The 24,959-nt window shown below is 32.1% G+C and overlaps 2 protein-coding genes across 6 annotated transcripts; both read left to right on the forward strand.

The window, feature by feature from the left end:
- The first annotated feature begins 1,640 nt into the window (after positions 1-1,640).
- On the forward strand, positions 1,641-5,681 carry LOC133797387 (protein NTM1-like 9). 2 transcript variants are annotated; one of them, XM_062235268.1, is made up of 5 exons: positions 1,641-1,915; positions 2,033-2,289; positions 2,645-2,758; positions 2,850-3,089; positions 5,456-5,681. In XM_062235268.1, the coding sequence occupies exons 1-5, from the start codon at positions 1,738-1,740 to the stop codon at positions 5,492-5,494; spliced, it is 828 nt and encodes a 275-aa protein (XP_062091252.1). In that variant the 5' UTR covers positions 1,641-1,737; the 3' UTR covers positions 5,495-5,681. The 2 variants fall into 2 exon arrangements, with proteins under 2 accessions (XP_062091252.1, XP_062091251.1); XM_062235267.1 differs by lacking the exon at positions 5,456-5,681 and adding an exon at positions 3,739-4,506.
- A 2,393-nt stretch (positions 5,682-8,074) lies between these two features.
- Positions 8,075-22,427, forward strand: LOC133797388 (NAC domain-containing protein 77-like). 4 transcript variants are annotated; one of them, XR_009875637.1, is made up of 8 exons: positions 8,075-8,408; positions 8,512-8,759; positions 13,322-13,516; positions 14,086-14,229; positions 14,309-14,506; positions 18,873-19,012; positions 21,224-21,296; positions 22,121-22,427. XR_009875637.1 is itself a non-coding variant. In XM_062235269.1 (7 exons), exons 1-7 carry the CDS (start codon positions 8,369-8,371, stop codon positions 22,122-22,124), a joined length of 969 nt encoding a protein of 322 aa, XP_062091253.1. In that variant the 5' UTR covers positions 8,075-8,368; the 3' UTR covers positions 22,125-22,427. The 4 variants fall into 4 exon arrangements, 3 of the variants coding, with proteins under 3 accessions (XP_062091253.1, XP_062091255.1, XP_062091256.1); XM_062235269.1 differs by lacking the exon at positions 21,224-21,296; XM_062235271.1 differs by lacking the exon at positions 21,224-21,296 and having other exon boundaries at positions 18,882-19,012.
- The last annotated feature ends 2,532 nt before the right edge of the window (positions 22,428-24,959 follow it).

Here is a 24,959-nt window from a genome sequence, read left to right on the forward strand (position 1 = left end):
ATAACATATGTGTTTTGTCCCCATTATCATTAATTATCTGCCCTTTCAACAGAAGGTAATGGTTTATTAAAATCTTTAAATTAAATTAAATTAAAATAAAATCAACCACATCTATATTTCAAACTTAGATAACTAAACACATTAAGAAAACAAGCAATATTTGATTTAGAAATATAATTTAATTTAGTTTAGTTCAAAGTATAATATAATTTAGAAATATTGATTTTAATTTTTTTTATAAATTATATTTGGATTAAAAACTATTTATGTTGTTTAATTTTTTAATTATTGGATTATATATAATTAATAAATTTCAAAATCAATTTTAATTAATTTTTAAATTTTTAAAACTATTTTAGTTTATTTTTTATAATTTAAAATCAATTATCTGAGTGCTATAATTGGGGGAAAAACATTTTGTCCTTAATTATATGGGCCTTTTCAAGCTTTCCAAAATATTACTTATGGTCTTTGTAATATTTTTTATGATGTTAATTATTAAAATTTGAAACACTATATTTTAAATATCTCAATATATATAGGCATTATCCATGATTTAGTTTTAATTTAGAAATAAAAGAATTAAAGTCAAGATAACTAGAAATAGACAAAAGAAAAAGATAAAACAAAATGTTAATTAGTGGGGAACATAACTGAAGAGGAATAATAATGAAAGGTGAGACTTAAGTGAACTACTTGGAATATTCCCTCTAGAAAAAATTACTTGGAATATAAGTAGGGATTTTTAATTCGGAAAATAACAAAAAATTAAATAAATGTTGGGGCCAAGGCTAAAAGCTATACTTGGGCAAACAAGTCTCAAATTCTCCATTTCCATTGTGGAGCCACTCATTTGGTTTATAGGCTCAATCAAGTAGAAATACTCATTTTGTATTTATCCAATAAATGAATAAACTTTCTTCATTTCATTTGGGCATTCAGCAATTTTAGTTCCCACATATTCAGTTTATCTAAGTGAGACTGATTAATAACAAAAAAGCATCTCCTCAAATTTTAGTAATCTATACCATCAATTTTTTTAAAAAATATCAAACACAAAAATGGAAAATAAAATTATTTAATAAAGTATAAAATTATCTTAATTTATACATAAAAAGGTTCAGGGATTTTTATTTGATTTAATTTTGTTAAAATGATATTTTTCATCTACAAAATCCAAAGAAAATAAATTCGATAATTAAAAGTGATCTTATTTAATTTTGATTTTCATATTTACCTTTATCTACTTGAAAAATGACAGTACCACACTTCCATTCATTTGACACATGAATTGATTTCAATACTTAATCACCACTCTTTAAGGCTGCATGGACAATAAAATACTATGCTTAAATACTAGTTTTTTTTTAAAGAAAATATAAACACTTTTATTCAAACAGGTACTGGGAGAAGAGAATGTACTAGTGTGAGGACGTTACACTGTCCCACAAAAAAAAAAAAAGCCAACGTTGTTTCCATCCCACTTTCCATTGATCAGAGTATCCAACAAGGGCTTGAGCTGATTGGCTCCTTTCCATGAAGCCACGTGTCAAAACATGGATGAACATAACAACTTCTCAAGCAAGGGGAATCCTTCAAAAAAAACTTGTACAAATACCCCATTCCACTCCCGGTTCTCATCGCTCATCGTGCTTAGACTGAACAAAATCAAAAGAGAGCCAAACCCAACTCACAGAATCAGATCGTACTTATTATTCGTTGGTAGAGAAGAGAGAAATGAGTGACTACGTACCGGTTTGGGTTCGTCCACCATGTCCATTCTTCAAATTCAAGCCCACCGAGGAGGAGCTCATCACTCACTTAAACCTGAAGACTCTGGGAAAAGAATCCGATCTCGATTCTTACATTGCCGAGGTCGATCATATCTGCAAGTGGCAGCCATGGGAATTACCTCGTAAGAGTGTTTACATATACATATTATGCTTTTCTTTCTGTGTTCTGGGTTTTGGGAAGTAGTATAACTTTTATGTACATCCTAATTTTTCTGTGTTTTGGGGTTGATGAAAATCAGATTTTTCGAAGATAGAATCGAAGACGGAGTGGTGGTTCTTATGCCGCCCAGATTACAAGAACAGCCATAGTAACAGGTCAAACAGGACGACTAAAACAGGGTACTGGAAGAAAACGGGTAGGGAATGCAACACCAAAGGTTGCGATGGAAGGAAGAGGATTTTGGTCTTTCATGACGGCTCTTCTTCAGGAAAACGAACCGATTGGGTCCTCCACGAGTACTATTCTCTTCAACCCAATGTTGCCTTTTCTCTCCAGGTTTATTTCTTATCTTTTTAGTGCTCTGCCTATTCTACGCACTGCTGTACTCTTCCTTGATGTTTTTGTTTGGTTACAAGTTTAAGTCTATGATCTATGTCATTTAGTATTTCATAAAAATTTTGAATTGGGGGTTGTGACCTCTTTGGTCAATACAATTGAGCTTATTACAAGATTTCTTTTGTTTCTTAAATGAATGACATTAAAATTATAATAATAAACAGGTGATTCTCATCTCATGTTACAAGCACTATTTCTTCAATAATAAACTCATTACTGTCCCTTGGAAAATTGACAGTACAAACTTCTACACTTACCGTGAAATTTTACTCTCTAAAATTGTTCAAATATGCAGAAGCCAGACTATGTTATTTGCCGATTGAAGCGCAAACATCAGGAGAAGGGCCAAAATGAATGTGAAATGGCATCTGATCTTGGAAACCCATTAGTGTCTACTACACCTACAACGGTAAGAATGAGCTCTTTCCTGCATTTTACATACTGACCTTTTTTTTTTAATCCAAGTCTAAGCCCCTGCTTGTTTACGATTCATATTCCAGGTTAATGTTATATCATCCCCACAACAGCAACGCTCACCAGAACTGTGCAACACAGAGGCGTTGCCTGATGAAGATATCTGGGCTCTAATAGATATGCCAGAATTTAGCTGGAATGAATTAGAGAAATGTTTAGTATCTGCTGAGATTACATATAATAGCTCCAACATGAGAGATCCATCAATGAGTTTACATGATGGTCCACTTAGCAGAGACACACAAGCCGTAGAAATCAATGAACCGGTAAATCATCACCGTTCATTGGCCGTTGGATAAATAATCCAATAGCTAATGAACTTATAAGAGAATATCACGAGAGGTTTTGTAATAATGTGAAAAAGACATTATTACAAATGATTTACAATGATATTCTCCTATAATGTATATTTATATTTATATATGTATATTTCTCTTTTCATTTTCCTAGATCAAACTCCACAATATTTGTAAACTTAGTTATTATAAGATATTAGGGAGAGACCACCTACCTAGTCTTATTCCTCATCAATAGTCCTATACCTTAAGCCAATATCCACAAAAACCAACAATAAACCTGAACCATATAGCCAGCACTACCAGTTCTCGATCAGCAAAAGACCTAAGAAGCAACGAAGGGGCTCAAGTCATGATGATGAGCACCACCAGCCCATTCAGACATCACCGAATTGAGTCTCGCATCGAACATGGTATCATTAATTATAAGATGTTGGAGAAAGGAGAACTGTCCTTGTACACTTAAATGATTTATTTCTGTTCTTCTCAAAACTTCATACGTACCTTTCCTCACTTGTGAACTTATTTAACATTTTTTTTCTTCGTTTGTTTAAAAAAAAAAAAAAAGAAAAAGTAAAATAATAAGAGGCTTACACTGCTTCTCATTTCTGTGATGTAGTATATTCAAACATGGAGAGCTGAAGTCCATTTGGTTCGCTTCTTGGCCCAAAGAAAATCCCGAGTGTCTGAGTGGTTTAGACATCAATTGAAACTCTACATTATCTTATGGATAAAGATTCCATACAAGAAACAACTGTTCCCATTATTCATAAGAGTTTCAAAGTGGATGCTTCTTCTGCTGGCTAAGCGGCATTCAAAGAGGAGTTCGGCTGTTTGATTACTTCATAAGGAGTATCATTAAGTTTTCGTAGCCGATTTATAAGTGCGTGTTGAAATACGCTAAAGATAGTACAATTAGCCATCGCGGCAAGTACTAAGCCCCGATGAGCTGTAGGGCGCGACAGTCACCGCAAAACTTAATTAGGTTACAAATTATCTTTACCAGTTTTGAATTGACTGCTTGATGTCCGGGAAAGGCTACGAAAAGGCTGTTTAGTTCATTTCCTAGCTAGCATGCATGCAACAACTTGCTCTTGCCGTGGAAGCAGTTCGATAGGGATGCTTATTTTCCCTACGAGGACGGGACAACGTGGGACCCGCCCCTATTGGGGTGGGGAATCCCGTTTAAATAGGGAACGGGACGGGGATGAGATAACTTTTAATCCCCGAATGTTAAATAGGTTGGGTATTTGCTCCCTGCTCCGACGGGGTTCGTTTAAATTTTTATATATTGTTGTAATATTTATATGTATTTTATATATTTCTTATGTGCTTTTGTAATATAGTAGTAAAATTTTTAATATTTTAATTTAAATATAATTTATGATTTTTATTTTAAAATTTTAATTTAAAATTTATTTTTTAAATAAATGGTTCCCGCGAGGATTTTCCGTCCCAATAGGGGATTCTCCTTCCCGTCCTCGACGGGGAATAAGTGGAGATGGAATGAAGATTAGAAATATAAATGGGGACGGAGACAGAGTGAACACTCCCCCGCCAATTCCCCACCTCGTGTGCATCAGTAAGTTTGGGCAGTATGCCGTTAAAAAAGTATATAACTCTACTCATTTTCAGTTAACAATATCTAATAGTGAAAAAACGTTTCATCTGCTTCAATAACCTGGAAAAGCAAGAAACTAAAGCTAGATGATCCAAAACTAAAGCTACATATTAATGTCTTTAAGTTAGTTCAACGCGGTGTGACATAACAAGAAAAAATGTTTTTAATGATACCAAAATTGTATAATAAAAAATTTACCATAGTCTTTAAAATAATTATCTATTGTTTTTTTTTATTATTTGAAAATAAGCAAATATCATTGATACTAGAGACTAGTTACATAGGTCAAGGAAACGTTATAATCCCAAGTGTAATATACCAGTTTAAAACTAGTACTAGAGATATAGATAGAATGAAAAAAAAAAAAAAAAATAATAATAATAATATAAAGATATTTTTTTGATTGGGAGGGGATTTAAATTTGAGGCCTCTTTGTGGTCATAGGCTAGGAGTACTCAAGTTCCAATAATTCCCCTCACACAATGTCAAAAGAAAAAAAAATTGGGGAGGAGGACTAAGAATATTATTGACCAAAACATATTAAGATAAGTGCATAATACAATTATTGAAAAAGTTAAAATAACTAACTAAAGTTATCCACTGAGAACTAGAGTATTATTAGACACTTTTTCATAATACAATTTTTTTTTTCACTTATCAGAAAATTCTACTAAAACATTATTATTATTATTTTAATATGTTTTTCTATATGCAGGCCAGAGCAGCTACAAAACACAGTACTTGTTCTGATTAGGAGCCTGAACAGGGAAAAGATCTACTGCAAAAGACTAACAAATGTGGGAGTTTGAGTCATCATGTGATAAGAGTTTGTTCTTGAATTTGTTTTAATTTGTTGGGGGAAGTGGGTACTGGCCTGTATTTCTTAATTGTATGGAGTTTATCAAGAGATGATTACATACTTCTCTCCTTGTTTCGATTAATGGTCTTGTCTTGTATAAACTACTTGTCCATATAGATTGTATGCATGGCGCGCGTTCGTGTATATATTAACTCGAATGAATTTGTTTTGAATCGTAATGTTTTATTGCAAATATTCTGTAGATTATAATGGATAAATATTTTTTTTAAAACTTACCATTCCAAAATTGATGGTACTTAAAGTTATTTAAAATTTCAGGAGGCATTTGCAATTTGCCTCCTAGGTTTTACTTCTAATGGCTGCTGAGCTATAAGAGTTTAAGTTCATCTCCCATCACAATTGCATTTTAATCTATGTTATAACTTTATTTTTTCACCTTTCTCACTTTAAATTATTATTTCATCTTCAATTACAATTTCAAATTTCAATTCAACTTTTACTTCAAAAAATAATATTCTTTTTAATCATCAATAAATAATTTATCTAATAATGATCTTTTATATTAATAATAATATATAATTAAGTAATAACAATTTTATGTTAGTAAAATAAATATAAAAAAAATATTAATTGATTTAACTTAAATTTTTGCTACATTATGAAAAAAGTAAACATTATTTATTTATTTTTTTAAAAAATAAACATTAAATTTAATATAAAAAAACTACAAATAATAAATAGGGAGACACTTGGATGCAGTCACTTTTTTGACTGCATTGGTGCAGTCAAATGGCTTTTTTTGTCACTTAAATATTTATTTTTCAAGTTTTTTATGACAGAATACGTTATAGTCAAGACTTGCTACAAATTTTCAATAAATTTAAAATAATTTTTGTCATAATTTTTATTTGGCCCCCAAAGTTTACTTTTTTAATCATTTTTTTTTCATTTGCCCCCTCAATATTTGTTTCTGGGTCCGTCCCTGCATATAGATTGTATATAAATATACTCGAAATTTTTTCTTTTGAATCGTACGTATAGTTTAAGTGCAAATATTCTAGATAAAAATTATCAACAACAACACACCACCACATCCGCAAACTCTCAGTTAATTAAAAAGTAAAAAAAATTAATTACCATTCCAAAATTCCATATTGGACCCAAATTTATAGGACAGGCTTATTTATCTAAAATTTAAATAGTGATTGACGGTTATTTATGAAATAAAATTGAAACAAGTTGTAAAAGATTCCCACCACTGAAAAAAAGATAAGAACATATAAAAACAAAAGTGCAATCATAAAGTTTGATGTATAAAGTATTAGTATGCGGGGAGCATAACTGAAGAATAAAGATGACTGTTGACTAAAGGTTAATAAATTGTGGAAAATGAACAAAATTGAAAGAAAGTGGGGATGATTCTCCAAACGAGTGTATAACTCTTTAAAATTTTCTAGGTTTTTTTAATTAAAAAAAATTAATTAAAGTTCATTTCTCTTCTTGTAGAAGGGAAAAAGATGGGTCCCATTATCCCTTTCCCTGAGCATGTGCCTAGCCTAAGTGGGATGGCTAGAGTTAAATATAACTTTGTATATATGATTATGAATATTTATTGGTTTCATGTGTATCTCAAGTAGTGTATCTTAAGCAGCGATGAAAAATTTTCCCACGGGACGGGACCCTGTGGGTACCTGCTCCTAATAGGGTGGGAATTTTCTGTCAAAACAGAGAATATGGTAAGGACGGGGACTATTTTCCATCTCTAAATGTTAAATGAGGCAAAGACATATATAACACTTTCTGCTTCGATGTGCCCAGCTTTATTTTTTATTAATTCTATAATATTTTTTAATTTATTTTACATATTTCTTAATTGTAATTTTGTAGGATATCAGTCCTTTTTTAAAAAATAATTATTTTATTTTATACATATTTAATATTTCGAATGATTAATATAGTATAATATATATTAATTTTAAGTAATTTATTTTTGTTTATTTTATTTTTAAATAAATGTGTATAATTCTCCGCCCAACATGTATTCCCTCGATGAAGAATATGCAGAGATGGGGTTAAAATAATAAATAGAGATGATGCGGGGAAGCACTCCTACCAATTACTGATCCGTTTACATTCCTAATCTCAAGAAGGATTTATCTGTTACTATAAAAATGGGTCCCATTATTATTATTTTATTAATTTTAAAATGTTTGCATAATTATTTTCTAAAAAAAAAAAAAAATTGTTTGCATAATTCCACCAAAGCAAAAACAAAATGTACATTATTGTCCAAAGCAAAAACGTCAAAGTAGATAAAGTTATCATTTTACGCGGTAAATGAGACTAGGCCATGCATGTAGAGTCTATTTCAACTAAGGAGGTTGGTCCCACTCATCCGACGTGGCACAACCTCATAAGCTGAGTACAAGACATCTTCTTAGAGAAGCTAAGGGGAAGACTGGTGAAAAATGATGATCTTAGTTAATAAGAACACCATGTCACTACTCCACTCATTGTGCTCACACTGAAAAAAAAAAAAAAACACTACGCAGAGAGCGAAACCCAAAAGCCACAGCTCTGGGTATTCTAGGGCTTCATCGGGAGTCATTAGTAGTACCCGGGAAGCTTTTTTTTTTTTTTCCGCCATTTCCTCAAGTCACGCACACAAATTTGGTAGCTAGAAGAGGAAAAATGAGTAACAACCCATTCGCGTTCCTTCCAACGGAACAGCAGGTGATCAATCACTTGGTGCTGAAGATTCTGGGAATGGATTCCGAGCTCGATCCTTAAATTGATGTGGTCGACAATATGTTGGAGTTTGAACCTTGCGAATTAGCTGGTATCAGTGGTATGTTTGTCTGTATGCTCTGTTTTTCCTTTTTCTGGTTTGATAATAAACATATGTATATGTTTATATTAATTTTTTGGGAGTTATTTGATGAAATTTTCAGCTAAATGGTCGAATAAAGACGAGTGGTGGTTCTTGTCACGGTCATTTTACAGGAACTCGACCTCCCAAGATAGACATAGGAAGACTAAAACAGGGAACTGGAAGATTACCGGAGAGGGAAAGAAAATTGAAGATAGTATAGGAGAGAAGTCATATCTTACCTTCTATATAGGTAGTGGCAAGTCTGCCCAAAAGACCGAATATACAATGCAAGAGTACTATATTCCACAACATGACCACCATCATCAGGTTAAGTTTAACCCCTTTCTCTTTATTTCATGCTATCATTTTTTTTATTTACCGTAATTATCTAAAAGCTTCTTAGATATTTGGACTATGGGTGTTGCGGTGCCTTTTTTTTTTGGCTAATTTATTGGAACACAACTATAGTTAGTTTGAATAATTTTTCAAATCACAATTCGCACTACCACGACCTTTTTAGGTGAGGTGTAGGTGGTTTATAACCCTACTAAATAATTTAATAATTAAATATTATAATTAATAAAAATTCATGATAAAACACATAATTAAATATTGTTTAACATAACAATAATATATAACAAAATAATAAATTTTTAATATAACATTAAAAAAATAACAAACTAATATGGAAAAAAAAATATGATATAGAAGCAAATAGTTTAATTAAGGAAGAATAGATTTAGATTAAAATAAGATATGTGTTAGCTTTCATGAAATATTATAATTTGTCTATATTGTGTATATTATAATATATAATGCATTAAGTTTAAATATAGTAAAATTGAAAAAAAAAATGTATAAAAAAATTAATATATATAACGATGTGGTGTTATACGGTTTGGTTTGAACTATATTTATAAAATTTAAAACTGCAAATTGCACCACACTGCGCTATTTGGCAAAAATGCAAACTGCACCGCAAAGGGTTCCAAACCACAAATTGCATTGTGGGTGGTTTGTGCGGTGTGGGGTTGATGAACACCCCTAATTTGGATTGTACTCTACCAGTTTTTTTTTTAAAAAAAAAAGAGCTCAAGTTATTTATTTTCTTTTGTTAATTTTCTCTTTTATATATATATATATATATATTCTATATAATAAGTGTATAGATAACGGAAATTCTTAGTTTTAACGGTTTTTTATTTTTGTTAATTTTAACAGAATATTATTATATTTAATAGTAGATTGTAAATATGATTTAAACTTAAATCAAATTAAATAAATAAATAATTAAACAAATTAAAATATGATATTTTATAATAACAATTATTTAAAATAATAAAATCATAAGTTTTATAACTTAAATAAAATTCAATTAAACTTAAATTTAAACTACACGTATTAGAATAATATTATATTAAACATATAACATAATATGCTTTACTATCAACTAGAAACAAACTTCTTTTTTTTTTTTTAAAAAAAACTAGCAACAAACTTAAATTTAAAATCTATCTATAATATTAATATTATAATAAACATACATAATTTCTTGTTCTCACTACAAAATTAAAAAACTAGAACAAACATAAACTTAAACAAAAATTAATTAATTAATTAAAATATGATATTTTAAAGATATTTTATGTTAATTTAAATAATTAAATCATATTTATTTAAAAATATAATAAAGTCATACATATAATTTTTTTTATCTTATAAATTTATGTAATAGTTTATTTTTTATCAAGTGATTGGAGTTCTTTTTTTTTCATCAAATTCACCAAAAGACATTGCGAGTTATATTAGAAACTAAGCATAGTTGATGTACGTATACTACTATACACTATGCCTTTTTCTATTCTTAAATATTATTGATATAAATATTTATATCTATAGACATTTCTTTTTAAATATTATTGTAATTTATATATGTGTCATGTAGTCATGTAAATATATATCTATATCAATATTGTGTTTAAATGTCTTATATATAGATATTATTGATATAAATATTTATATATACTATAGAACTGTAATTCATTATATTATATATTGAAAAAAAAAAGTGAACCGATTTTTATTAAAATTACAAACAATGTTTTGCCATAATTTTTTAATACATTTATGTCATACAATATATTAAACATATTTTATTTATTTTTATGTTGTTTATTTATTTAAAATTTATATGATAATTAAAAAATAATAAAAATAAATACATGTTTGAATAAACATGTTTATAACTTTAAAACTAAGCAAATGTGCATTGCACATTATTTTAACCTAGTATATATATAAAGTGTGTAGATAACAGAAATTCTTGGTTTTAACAGTTTTTTATTTTTTTCTCGTTAACTTTAACGGAATATTCTTATATTTAACATAATATTCATATTTAACATAATATTTATATTTAACATAATATTCATCTATTTAACCGTAAATTGTAAACATGACTTAAACATAAATAAAATTTAATAACTAAATATTTAAACAAATTAAAATAGGATATTTTTGAGATATTGACTTAAACTTAAATAAAATTAATTAAATAAATAATTAAACAAATTAAAATATGATATTTTTAAGATATTTTACAATTATAATTATTTAAAAATAATAAAATCATACGTTTTATAACTTAAATAAAATTTAATTAAACTTCACATATTAGAATAATATCATATTAAACATATAATATAATATAATCTACTATGAACTAGCAATAAATTTAACTTTAAAATTCACGTATATTATTAATATTATTGTTGACTGCGTTTTTAGCCAACGACGTGAGAACGTCAAATACGACGAACCTTCAAGAGAATGTAAACGACAACAGACTGTATAAACAAGAAAAGTAAATAACACAGAATTTTTATAGTGGTTCAGCCCCGATTGTCGGTAATAGCCTAATCCACTTAGAGTTGTGATTTATAAATCTATACTCAAGATCAGATGGACTATGCCAACTGAGTTTCTTCAGTATAAATTGTGAAAATACAAGAATTCTCTCTAATTTCAGCACTTTCTCTCTCTAGAATAGACAGACCCAATTTTATCTCTCTAGAAAGAATAAGCAGAAGGGACCCTCTCTCATCTCATAAGCTCTCTATTTATAGAGATGGGATCCTCAACTGATATCCCCTTATAATAGGGATATTTTACTATATTTATTATATTTATATTACAAATAAACATTCAACATTCAAAATGTAACAAACTCCCCATTTGTGGGAAGAATGAGAGATTCCCGCGCATGTTGTTGAAGTTGTATCTGACTTAGTCTCCTCTAGCTAGTTGGTCCACCTCCTACTCGCTACCCATGCAAGGGCTGGTTGAACGTGCATGGTGGTAGGTTGAACGTGCATGGTGGTAGGAGATGCACTTCTCTCCTCTAACATGCACTCTCCTCTAGCATGCCATGTTCCTCCTTGAACCAATCTCCTTGGCTTCTCCTCGGACTAAGGTGGTCCGAGGCAACCTCCTTGGCACCTCACCTTGGACAACATTGAGGCAACCTCACCTTGGACAACATTGAGGCAACCTTCTTTAGCATCTCCCAAACATGTCCGATCGAACATTGTATAGACTTTCCTTATGAAAGTCTAAGTCTCCATTCTCTTGCATGAGACTCCTCCTCCTTAGCTATTTACCTTGGACACGTTCGAGCCAACACATAGAAAACCTTGGGAGGCTTGCCTCCTACACACCCTTGGGGTCTCCTAGGACCACACCCTCCTTGGGGTCTCCTAGGACCACATCCTCCTTGGAGTCTCCTAGGACCACTCCCCTTAGCTCTCCTAAGAGGCACTCTCCTAGATGCATTCTCCTTAGCCTCCTAGGATGCATTCTCCAATTTTTGGGTATAACAATTATATTAAACATATAACATATAATCTCTTCTTAATACTGCCAAATTAAAAAACTAGAACAAACATAAACTTAAACAAAAATTAATTAATTAATTAAAATAGTTGATGCATGTATACTACTCTATACTATGATTTTTTCTATTCTTATTTTATTTATATTAATATAATTAATAAATATCTATTTTTAGTTAGTTTTAAAAGTATATTTTGTTAAATATTTAGAATATTCCATTAAAATTAACAAAACAAACCGTTAAAAATCAAGAATTTCTTTTATCTACACAATTTTTATATAGAAGAGATATATATTTGCTTCTACCTAATATATATATATATAATTTTCCGTGTTTATTGAATCAGTCGATTTCGTTGGCTTGCAGTTTTAAATTCAATTTAACTATCTGTACTTGAAAATATTGATTTTGCTCGTATTCTTAACTTAACCAAAGAATATAATATTTAAAAAAAAAAACAAATTAGGATGTTTTGTTTGAATTTAAGTAAAATTAGTACTCAAGAAAGAAAAAAAATCTTAAACAATATAACATTTTCTTTTTTCTTGCTCTTGCTAACATGAAGAGTGATATACTCAACATTATTTTTCAGCACCGAGCAATTTTGTTTTGCTAGAAAGTCCCCAAATTTAAGCTAAAAATCAAAGTAAAAATGTTTTCAACCAACTAAATATGAAATCTTCGCATTTGCACAGTACGCTAAATTATTCAAACATCAAATCTTTAATTGCACAACACATGTAATTACTCAAACATCACATCTTTCAACATTAAAAAATGATTAAAAATGATTTTCCTTTCTTGTTCTTTCTAGTAAGAAGATGCAAGCTTTCTTATTAGATCAAGAAATTAAGTTGGTATGATACAATGTGGTTGTAACAAGTTGTGTTCCTTTTTTATATGCTAACTGACAATTAGCTATTCTAAAACTTGTAAGATTGACAACACAATCGTCTACCCGTTGAAAACATAACCTTTTTAATCTTCAAAAATGCAGGAGTACATCCTTGTCATTTGCTGCATGAGGTTGAGGAAGCAGACGAAGAAGAAGAAGGCGCCCACTCGTGTTACTTCTCGCTCAAAGAAGACAGGGCGGAAGGCCTATGCTCCACGCCACGAGGAAGGTGAACCTAGTGGAAACAATATCACTTCTGATCTTGAAAATTCAGTACCATCTGCTGTAACTTCACTGGTAAGAATAAGCATTTTGCTGGTTTACTATATCAAAAGATTCATTTAAATCACCAGAGGTGAACCATGAATTCAACCCTGAGCATCTACTAATTTATTATTGAGAAATTAGGGAGAAACTGCCCAGCCTTGCTCCTGATCAATAGTCCTATGCCTTAAGTTATCATCCTCTATGACCAATATCGACCAGGGTAGAACTGTTCTCATAGACAAAATTTGAGCTTTCTTGCTTTGTGCCTTCACAAAATTTCATACCTTTCCTTACTATTGAATGAAAACTAAATAAGTAGGAGATCCTTTAACTGCTCTTTTCATAATTTGAATGGTAATTATATAATGTGGTTCTTAAGATTCCAGTCTTTTGTTCTCTTTACAAAGAAGGTGCCTTCTTTTGTTTATATTGTGAATGATATTAATTTTGATAAATAAGCTCTGTTTGTTTGTTTGTTTGTTTCTTCTTCTCTTAATCAGCTCATTGACAATTTGGTATTTCCTAATAATACTAGTGATCAGTTTAACTTTGCAATGTTACACCATATATATAGCTTTTTCATTCATAAAATTATACAGAAATTCAACCGTGATTGCCGCTTGGAGCGAAAAACTGATGCTAAAAGGCCGAGGACAACTAGTCCAGACTCTGACACAGGGCAGCTAAGCGGCCAAAGCACGACTGGTGATGAACTTCAGGTACTATTTTCTGCAATTTCTGAGGTAAGACCAAATTATATGAGAAATAACAAAGAATGAATCTAAACCTAAGCATGTGCTTATCTATGTTTCATAATTCCAGTTACATGGTAACAACCAAGATAATCCCGAACAGTTGTTCCTACAACAAAACTCACAAAATTCCCATCTTAAATCTGTCAACGAGGTCCAAGGCTCATTTGGAGGTGATAAGGTAGATGATGATGATGATGACATAGATTTTGCGAATTCACTCATTGTTGATCCTGATGAAAATGGAGTAGGAGTACTTCGTGAACGGGTAAAGTGATTCCATTCATTGGCTATATATAAAAGAGAATATCACTGTAAGCATGATCTTATGGTGATATTCTCTTATAGATTCTCTACTTTATTTTATTATATTCCTTCTTCTTGAACTATTTTGAAACACGAGAGAAAAGCCTAGCCAGTCAAGAAATACCAGTTCAAACTCCTCCATAGTCCAGACTAAGCCATTATTTTATTATCTTAATCCCTTAACACCACCTCATTAAAGCATGTCAATTGTCATATTTCAATGGGTGAATAAACGTAGTCACGGCAAATCCATTCGCAACTCACATTCTATATCAGGTGGTATTAAAAGATTGAAGGATCTCTACTATTAATTATTTAAGTCATTATCCAAAAACATAAAATTTGTGTATGAACCTGTAATAACTCTTATTAGCACAATCAATGTAGAAATATAAGTAGTTTAAAAACATGTCACATTAGTGTGGTCATGTTTAGTGTGTATGAAGTTTCTGTAGCATTTAATAAGTAAAATGCAAGAGTAGGTAACATGTTCCTTAAATAATTTGTTACTTTATTAAAAAATATATAATTTAAAAATCATTATCTTAATTAGATTAAGCTTATATTGAAACCTCAAGAGTGGCACGTATGTCCATATCAATTTATTAGATCTTATTTGGAATCTCTCTTTTGATTTATAAATACATTAAAAAATTATCTAAAAATAAAAGACAAATTTATCATGTATGGAAAATCTCTCATTTAATTATTTATTCAACTTAGTTAAATTAGGTCTATTTTATTAATGTTAGAATGTAGTTTAGAAATTAGAATGAGATGTATAGTAAGAAGTATATGTTATATCTTAAACCTAATTGGTGATTAATTATACCCACAAATACTACCCAAAAACTAAAAACAAATAAACTTTCTCTCCCAAAGTAGTAATAATTTGTGGAAAAAAATTATAAGGTGCCGCCAAAATGAAATAATTAAACCTAAAAAAAAGTGAAATAATTAACATATAAATAATAATGTTTTTTTTTAATATATAAACAAGATATATTATTTTACTAAAAAAACAAGATATGTTATTTTTTAAAATTTAGATAGTTAGGACCCTAAGACTTGTTAGAGCAGAGCAAAAAACAAAGAAAGCTTGAGAAAACTGAAGAAAAGAAACTGTGAGAAATGAACAGATGGAAAATGTGTGAATGAATGAAATGAATGCATGAGACTTGCATATTTATATTGACTGGCCATGGTGGTTACAAGAAGTAACAGACTATAACAGGGACAAGACTTACAAGAGTAAAATTGTTACAATAAGCAGCAGGGCTGTTAAAGCTGATAGAATAATTAATTTACGAAAATCTGCACACTCTGAGATGTTTGATATGTGGTTTGAGTTTGTGGAAATAAAGTTTGAGGGATTTAGATTAAGAGGATGTGAAATCAAGTGTTTAAAGACTTAAATCAAGCTAAAAAAATAGGATCTGAAACACAAACTACACGCCATTACAAATAAATTTAACATTCTCGTTCCCACCAAATCAAATACGGATACCAAATACCCCTCTATGATTCATTTTCATAATATATACACAACATTTTTGAATAGTTAATGAGAAGGTAAAAACGAACTCCTATATGCAAGGAAGACGAAACTAAAGTAAAAAATAAATTCAAAAGACAAATAAATATAGTTACACAAGAATCGGTCAAATATGCCACTAACTGCTAAGACTTAAGTCCCTATAGGGCACAGTCAACATTTAAAGGATCTATCTAATTACCTGAAGAGTGGAAAATAATATAGCTGTACCATAATGATGGATTGGGTTCTGCAATTGTGTAAAACTGTTAACCGCCCATTTTTGTGTCTAAGATTAGCATAATACGAGTATTAGCAGGTTCGCTTGTAGCCCAGAATCCCTTCAATAACATTCAACTTATCCTGACTATTTACCATGTGGTCTTTTTTCAATTTAATCATTCCTAAACAACAGCCTTCCCATCCAACAATTCTGAATTTCTAAAATTCAACTGGGTCAATCTCATGGAGTTTGGAAGCAGAATAATGGAAAATAAGGCTTTATTTAAAAATTATATTAACCCTCTGTTTGTAATTTTGGATCTTGAATTTTATAAGAAAAAAATGAGACTGAATTTTTTTTAATTTTCTTTTGTTTAGATTCAAATAAAAAAAGGGAGAGAAATCTTCTTTTAGTAAAAATAATTCTTAAATATGATCTAACTTTATAAGAAAAAGTATTAAATTGAAGTATTTGAGTTTAATATGTAAATTTTATTAATATTAATTAAAAATATTCATTTAAATCATGCGTAAGTAATCTCACAAATTTGATTTAATATTCATAATGTAAATTAAAATTAAAATTTCATTAAAATACATAATTCAAAAATAAAAATTAATACAAAAACAAATTGGCACAAATCTAAATTAAAAATCTATTAGTGCTCTTCTCAACTTTCCTTACTTGCATGTTTTAAGTCTGACACACAAAAAAAATATATAATATCGAATCAACAACTGAATTTAAGTACCCCCAGGCCCAAGAAAATAAAGGTTATAGATAAATAAAGCTAAAAATAAAAATACAAAAAAAGAACAGCTAAAACAATACATCAGATGCCTTAGATTCGAGTCATGTCCTGTTGAAAGTTTGAAACAGTAAAAAGAAAACGAAAGAGAGCGGCCCTTTATTTATAGAGAAAGTTTGTAACAATACAGAGTAAACAGAGAATTACAATTGAAAGGCCACTAACAAGTGGTTGATCAACAACTTTAACAAACAGAGAAGAAACTGTTAAATCAGAAATTAGACAACTAAACCAATTGGTTTATCATCCCCTCAAGTGAAACAGGATTGGAAACACCTTGAGTTTGGACTTGAGATACTGAAAGTGATCAATTGACAATGGCTTTGTAAGTATATCATCAATTTGATTGACTCATGGAACACGGCGAACTGCCAGCTTTTTCGCAATGATCTGATCTCGAACAAAATGGAAGTCTATTTCAATATGTTTAGAGCACGAGTGGAAGATGGGGTTCGCTAACAAAGCTGCAGCGCTTTGATTATTCATCCACAATATTGGCATTGTGGAAGAAGGAACTTGAAGTTCATTGAGCAACAAACTGATGCACTTTATCTCAGCAGATGCATTAGCTAGAGCTCTAATCTCACTTTCTGTGCTTAATCTGGCTACAACTAGTTGCTTCTTGGCACCAATTTGTCACCTGAAAATACTGCATATTCTCCTGTGGAACGTCTATCATCTGGGCAGCTAGCCCAATCAGCATGGTGAAAGCTTGAGTAGAATCCCATCTGAAACCGTTCCCATCGAGTATCTCAGCAATCTCTTGCAAGCTTTCAAATGTGTTTCAGTTGGAGCATGAATAAACTGACTCAGCTTATTAATAATGAATGCATCGTCAGGCCTTGTGAGTGTCAAGTATTGTAGTGCTCCTAGTGTGCTTCTATACACCGAAATGTCAGCAAAGTTCACCATCTTTCAGAGATAATTTATGAGCAATACTAGTCGGACATGGACAAGTTTTGGATCCTTCCATATGAAGTTTGACAAGCAAAGCCGTGATACATACCAGATGTATTTCTAACTATCTCCACTCCAAGAAAGTAATGCACCAAGCAAAGTCTGTTAATTCAAAATAGCAACAGAGGCAAGGATAGCCTCATACATTGATGAGCGAAGCCAACTAAGCAAGAGCTGATCTTTGCGCCTCCACTCACCATAGGCAGGATTTACATCGCCATTGATGAGCTTCTCGACTGGAACATCATGACTGAAGAGAACATTATCAAGCCCATGGCCAATCACAGTAGGAGGAAGTTGTGATTCCAGGAAAGAAAATTGAGACGATCAAGCTTAATTGTAAGTTGAGGGAATTGGAAAAAGGATTTTAGGAATTTGTGAGAAAAAAGACGAAGTTGTAAAAGAAACAGTTGTAGAAGATGAAGAGGCATTTGTTGAGGATTCCATATCTGACCTTGGTCAAGGGCACTGATACCATGAAACAATAAAGAGAAAACGAAAGAGGAACTATCTATGCAAAAGCTATATTGAGAGAAAATCAAGAATGTGTCTCAGAAGTTTTGCAAAGCTAAAGAACTTTAGAGACCACCCCTTTATTTATAGGGAAAGTTTGTAACAATAAGCAGAGAATTTCAGTAAAACGGAAAGGTTAGTTGATTAACAATTTTAACAAACAGAGAAGGAACAGTTAAACCACTTATGTTCAAAGCAAAATTAGCTAAGAACAACACATAAAAGCTTTAAGAGACAACGAAGATATTCATGACATAAAATAAAAATTTGACTCTTGGCGTTGTTGTTGGTAGCATTGGCAGCATCAGCGAGGGAGAAAGAAGACAAGGTTGTCCGGTGGCTCCTCCTATCTCTGGTTCTCTCTCTTTCAAATCTGGCTGGCAAGAAGACAAGGTCGACCGGTGGCTCCTCCCATCTCCTCTAGGGATTTTAGGTAAATTATCTCTCTTTCTTAATTTTTTTTGCTAATTAGTTATCATGCTTCTGGGAACTGGGTACTAGATTTCTGGTCATTTCTTGAGATAGATGGATATTGATTAAAGTGCATAATCTTGACTTAGAATCAGGAACGTTGCCCCATACATCAATATTTTTACCACCCCATTCTTGGTTTTCTAACTAATGAGGAAGAAAGTAGTTGTGATATTTTGATGTGGGATTATGTATAAGATTATTAATAAACTATATATGAACATATCGAGCTTCAAAATTGTTTATTTTGTTGACACGTAAAACTTCATGGTTCTCTATTCTTTAAATTCAAATATTTTTTTGTTTTATATAAATATAAAAATTTGCAAAACTAATTCGAAGTCTAAAGTAATTTTTTCCTTCTTGAGTTACTAAAAATGTTTTGTTGAAATAGTTGTTTGCACCTTAGCATTGTGATAATAGGTTCAAGAGAAGAAGAGATAATATGATAGAATTGCATTCTTTATACCTTTGGCAGACTATTATGACAAATCCTACTTTGTTAAATGTCAACTTCAATTAAAATATATACATTAATTAATTAATATATATATTTTGTTTACACAGGATTGATGTGGCAATGCCACATAAGAGTTTAAACGAAAAAATTGAACATAAACTAACTTAATGATTATGTTTCTGTCAATGGAAAAGTTCAAGGAGAATTTTAACATGCCATATATTTTTTGGGGCATGATGTGGTAGTGTTATAAGTTCTGGGGGTAAAAATGTTAATTATTCTAAAATATATCACCGAGCATATAATTTCACCCAATAAGATCCATCTTCAAGGATATATTAGTTGAGCCTTGCTGAGGTAATATCTTCTGAGATATTTTGTCACCAAACTTTACGTTCTTTATGTCGATGTAATGAGTCTTTATGTCACACATGGAGATTACATAAAATGTAATGACCTAAATTTTCTAATAAGGTTTAGAACTTTGATTAGGAGGTTGGAAGGGCCATAATTGATTTATTATGTCATTAAATGATTATATGCATGTTTATGTGGATTATATTATTATATGATGATAAATGCATGCATATGAGTCAACATTTTATTATAAGGGCATTTTGGTAATTTGGCCTGTTGAGGGCATACTTGTGTATTTTCATGCATGTTCCTGAATTATGAATAATACCACATTATAATGTGGATTTGTTTTAGCCATTCGGCATGAGACGATCTTTGAATGCAAGTTATCGGTCTGGTCATAACGGGGTTAATTTCGGGGCTCGGGGTAATTTGAAGATTAGAACATTACTGGGAATTAAAGGGTAATGGGATGTGATTTATTAGCATTTGAGAATATTGAGAATAACGGGAATTGGAGGGTGTTAATTATGATTAACGAGATAGGCGGGAAATGACGATTTTGCCCTTGGTGGCCTTGAGAGGATTTTAAATGACCTAGGGTCATTTTAGTCTTTTCACCCTAAGGTTATATTTAGCCATTAGAAGGCTGTGGAAAGTTAAGTAAAATAGAGCACTTCATCTTCCTCTCCCGATCATCTTTTTATCCTATTTTCTCTTTGATTTTTGAAGCTCTTTTTGAGGAACCAAGCTAGGGAACCAAGCCTTGAGGGTTTTGGGTTGTGTTCTACCATTGAAGAGGGTGTGATTATGAGATTGGGGTGAGTTTTTAGCCATTAAAACTCTTTTTCTTGCTCTGTTTTTCTATTTGAATTTCAGCTGGATTTTGAGTTGGATAATGGGAATTTGTGGGAATTTTTGGCAAGGGTTACTTGGGTTATGATGCCTAGGGTTTGTGTATATGGTATTTGGGTTCATTTGGGGGTTTAAAAGAAGTTTTGAAGCTGGTTTTTCAGGTTGGAAATGGAGGAATCGAAGGATGGAAAAACCAGGGCGATTCTGCCTGGTCCTAGCACTACAGCGCCCAAAGGGTGGCGCTACAGCGCTAGCCAGGGCAAATCAACCCTGGTTGTAGCGCTAGGGCGCTATGGGGCAGCGCTGTAGCGCTACCCTGATTTCTCTGATGCATATTTTGGGCACTTTTGAGGGTTTTTGGCTCAGGGATTCAATTCCTTAGGCTCGGGATCGAATCTACTCACCGTTTGGGTACAATTTGGGGTCCCGGGAGTGAGGTTTAGGTCAAGACCCTTTTAATGTTGATTTCATTAATTGGAAGTTATATTTGGTTATGACTAGGTGACCGCTAAGGGATTAAATGATCGATTGTTCTCAAGGGTCGTTCAATTGTTATTTCTCGCTCAAACTAGAGGTAAGAAAATTGCATCCCATATGTGACATGCATGGTTATTATTGAGGCATGTAGAGTGTTTAAATGTGGACATTAATTACATATCAAATGCTTAGAAAATCTTGCTCACTTGTGAATGGCACTGACTTATTAGTCAGAATCAGCAATGGTGTCGGTATTAACTGTGAAACTGTGACTTACTAGTCAAGTTCGGCAGTAGTACCAAGCACTGGTCATATGGTATTGGCTTATGAGTCAAGAATGGTCTTAGCGTGTTTAACGCAAGCCGATAAAGATTAGATCTAATCGACATAAGCATTATCTTCCTGAGCATGAAATGCTTGAATGACCTTAAGTTCGATGAAAAACAAAAACGTTTGTCTAGTCTAAAGGCTAGTTATTTAGAGCCAGAGCCAAAAGGCTAAGGTGACCTGCACGTCACATGGCTAGGAGGGTATGGGACCTCCGAGATAGACTTATTAGTCATCTGACTAGGACAGACTTATTAGTCATCTGACCGGGATAGACTTATCAATCATCTAACCGAGATAAACTTATCAGTCATCTATTTAGAGAGTGACTTATTAGTCAATTGTTCAAAGAATGACTTATTAGTCATCTACCTCAGAGAAACTTATTAGTCATCTACCTCAGAGCAGGAGACCTATTAGTCATTTACTCAGAGCGCAGGACTTCACAAACATTAATTTGTACCTGCTTGCATGCATGAGTAGGGTTATTACTGCTAGGCATGCCTATTATGACTTAGTAACATGTTATTACTTGTTCATGAGCATATCAAGTTTTCTTGTTGGACTTTGGCTCACGGGTTCTATGTGGTGCAGGTAAAGGCAAACGAAAGCTGGACCATCCTTGAGTTGGAGAGCTTAGGTGACAATGTGTACATATGCGACTGCACGACTGCCACGGCCGAGGGTTTAAAGAGGAACTAGGGTTAAACCCTATTTTGCCGCTTAGGTCGGCTGGTTGTAAATATTTTGTTGTAATTAACCTTTAAATTATATTTTTAGAATCTCAATGTATATGGTAAACATTTTAGTGAAACGTTGTATCTTAACCAAAACTTTTAACCTTAAACCGCTAATCATACTTAGTTACACGATTATGGTCAAATGACTCGGTTAGTGAGTTTAGCACTGTTTAAATGCACACCATAACGATCCCTGGAGATTAGGGCGTTACATAAAAGCTCCTACTATAGTAGTGATTAAGTAGGTAAACAAAGAAATAAAAGTGAGTGAGCCATGTGTTGGGAAAATATAAGTTGTCTCAATGGAAATGATAAAAAGACATTTACAGCTCCAAGCAAAATATACAAATGAACAAAGATTGATTAAATAAAGTTACAACTCTATAATAAAAGATACATGTAAATATGAAAATGGTAGGAAAAGATAGTAATGAAAAATACAACTCTAAGACAATGATACAAATAAACTAGAAGTAGTATAATGAAAGATATAAATAAGATTACAACTCTAAAACAAAAGATACAAGTAAAATAGTAAATAGAGAATATCAGAAGAAGATGAAAGCAATAGTATAAGAAGAAAAGATCAAGAACAATGAACAAAGAACTCTCACTCACACAACCGAAGTGAAGATTGTTGGGGATCACCAACTTGAACAAGGTTTGAAACCTTTGTCCAAAAACTTATTTCCCCTGAACTCAAGCACTAGGGGTACTCTCACAATTTTGGAAATAACTTTTTGGAGTTATCAAGCCTCTAGGTGTTTTATAGCCAAGTGCTCTAATGGATAGAAAAATTGTGTCTTACAAGTGAGCAATAGACTCCTATTTATAGAGTTTAGAGACACCCTTTGAATTTCAAATTCCACCAACCCCCATGGTTGTTACCAATGATTAATTGGATGTTTATGGAATTAAAAAGGAGATTTGGGAGTTATTTGTATTGTTAGAGTCGTTCAAGAAATTGGAAAAAACTGAAATTTTGGCAGCCAGCCTTCTTGGCTGCGGCCACAGACATTGCTGGCCGCGGTTGTGGCTCTCTGTCACCTAGGCCGCGGCAACCAACGCTCCTGGCTGCGGCCGCTGGCCAATTTCAGCACACAAATTTGTGTTGTTTCTTCCAAACGGTTCCAAATCATTCCCAATTGATTTTTCAACTCTCAAACACATTATTGAGGTTAAAACCAAGTCTCCAACAACCATTTTACTTATGGCTTTAAGAAATTCAACTCAAAATTGTGTAACAACAAATCTACACAATAATGGGCAATATTTAGTTACAAATTTGTAACACTAAATATGTTACATATTTGAATATTCACATATATCAAAATATTGTAACTCTCTTTTATATGTTACAATATGTGACACTCTTTGTCACATTTATTTAATCTAAAACATTATATTATAAAACAATATAACATTCCCCCACTAGATTAAATAGTTATCTATTGGCAACTCATAAGTACTTAACATCTCAGATGTGACTGTTTTGAGTACAACTAATATTCACTTGACTTGTTATTACCTATTGAACCTAACACTAGTTAAGTAACTAGTGTTAAGATAGACTACCTGTAATGTCCCGAATTTCCTAATAAGGGTTAGGACCTTGATTAGGAGGCCGGGAGGGCCATAATTGATTTATTATGCTACTCAATGATTATATGCATGTTGATGTGAATTATATTATGATATGATGTTATATACATGCATGTGGGTTCACAACTGTTTATTAAATTGTTTTGGCAATTTGGGCCGTTTAGAGCATAATTGTGAATTTGGGTGCATTTTGTGATTCGTGAATGAGATCCCATCATTATGGAGATATGTTCGAGCCTTTCGGCATGAGACGATCATGAAATGCAAGTGTTCGGTCTAGTCATAACGGGTTTAAAATCGGAGCTCGGGGTGAGTCTCGGGGTGGTTTTAATGATTAGAGCATTACCATGAATTAAAGGGTAATGGGATATGGATTATTGGTGTTGGAGAATATTGAGAATAGCGGGAATTGGAGAGTGTTAATTATGATTAACGAAATAGGTGGGAAAGGACAGTTTTGTCCTTGGTGGCTGTTAAGGTTATATTTTAGACTTAAGGGCATTTAGGTCTTTTCCCCCTGAAGGATTTATATAAGCCATTAAGGCTGTACAAGAGAAGTAAAAACAAAGTATCCTTTCTCCTTCTCTCCCGATAGGTTTTCTCCTTCATTTCTCTCTGGATTTTTAAGCTTTGTTTGAGGAATCAAGCCAAGGAACCAAGCCGGGAGAAGCTAGGGTTATGCTCCACCATTGAAGAGGGTGTGTTGCTGAGATTGAGGTGAGTTTTTAGCCATTAGAACTATAGCTTTTGTTCTGTTTTTCTGAGTTAAGTTCCAGCTGGTTTTTGAGTTGGAAAGTTGAGTTTCAATGGGTGTTTTGGCTAGAGTTCTTTGGGTTGTGATGCTTGGGGCATGTGAGGATGGTTTTTAGGTTCATTTGGGACTGAATTTGATGTTTGGAAGCTTTTGATTTGGGTTGGAAATGGTAGAATCGAAGGAGGAAATTTCTGAGCTGAAGCTGGCTGAAGGTAGCGCTACAACGCCCAGTGTAGGGCACTACAACGCTACCTGCAGAGAAGGTGGGGCGGTTTGTGGTTCTGAGTAGAGCGCTGGGGCGCTAGGAGGGCCTTCAGAACCTTGTTTTAAGTGTTTT

Source organism: Humulus lupulus, chromosome 8, assembly GCF_963169125.1.
Source record: "Humulus lupulus chromosome 8, drHumLupu1.1, whole genome shotgun sequence".
NCBI classification, from domain to species: Eukaryota; Viridiplantae; Streptophyta; class Magnoliopsida; order Rosales; family Cannabaceae; genus Humulus; species Humulus lupulus.

Coding starts and splice junctions, on each gene's coding strand:
- LOC133797387 (XM_062235267.1), top strand. CDS start 1,738: ATGAGTGACTACGTACCGGTTTGGGTTCGTCCACCATGTCCATTCTTC. Junction 2,290..2,644: donor ATGTTGCCTTTTCTCTCCAG/GTTTATTTCTTA, acceptor TCAAATATGCAG/AAGCCAGACTATGTTATTTG. Junction 2,759..2,849: donor TGTCTACTACACCTACAACG/GTAAGAATGAGC, acceptor TTCATATTCCAG/GTTAATGTTATATCATCCCC.
- LOC133797388 (XM_062235269.1), top strand. CDS start 8,369: ATGTTGGAGTTTGAACCTTGCGAATTAGCTGGTATCAGTG. Junction 13,517..14,085: donor CATCTGCTGTAACTTCACTG/GTAAGAATAAGC, acceptor AAAATTATACAG/AAATTCAACCGTGATTGCCG. Junction 14,507..18,872: donor TAGGAGTACTTCGTGAACGG/GTAAAGTGATTC, acceptor TGTTGTTGGTAG/CATTGGCAGCATCAGCGAGG.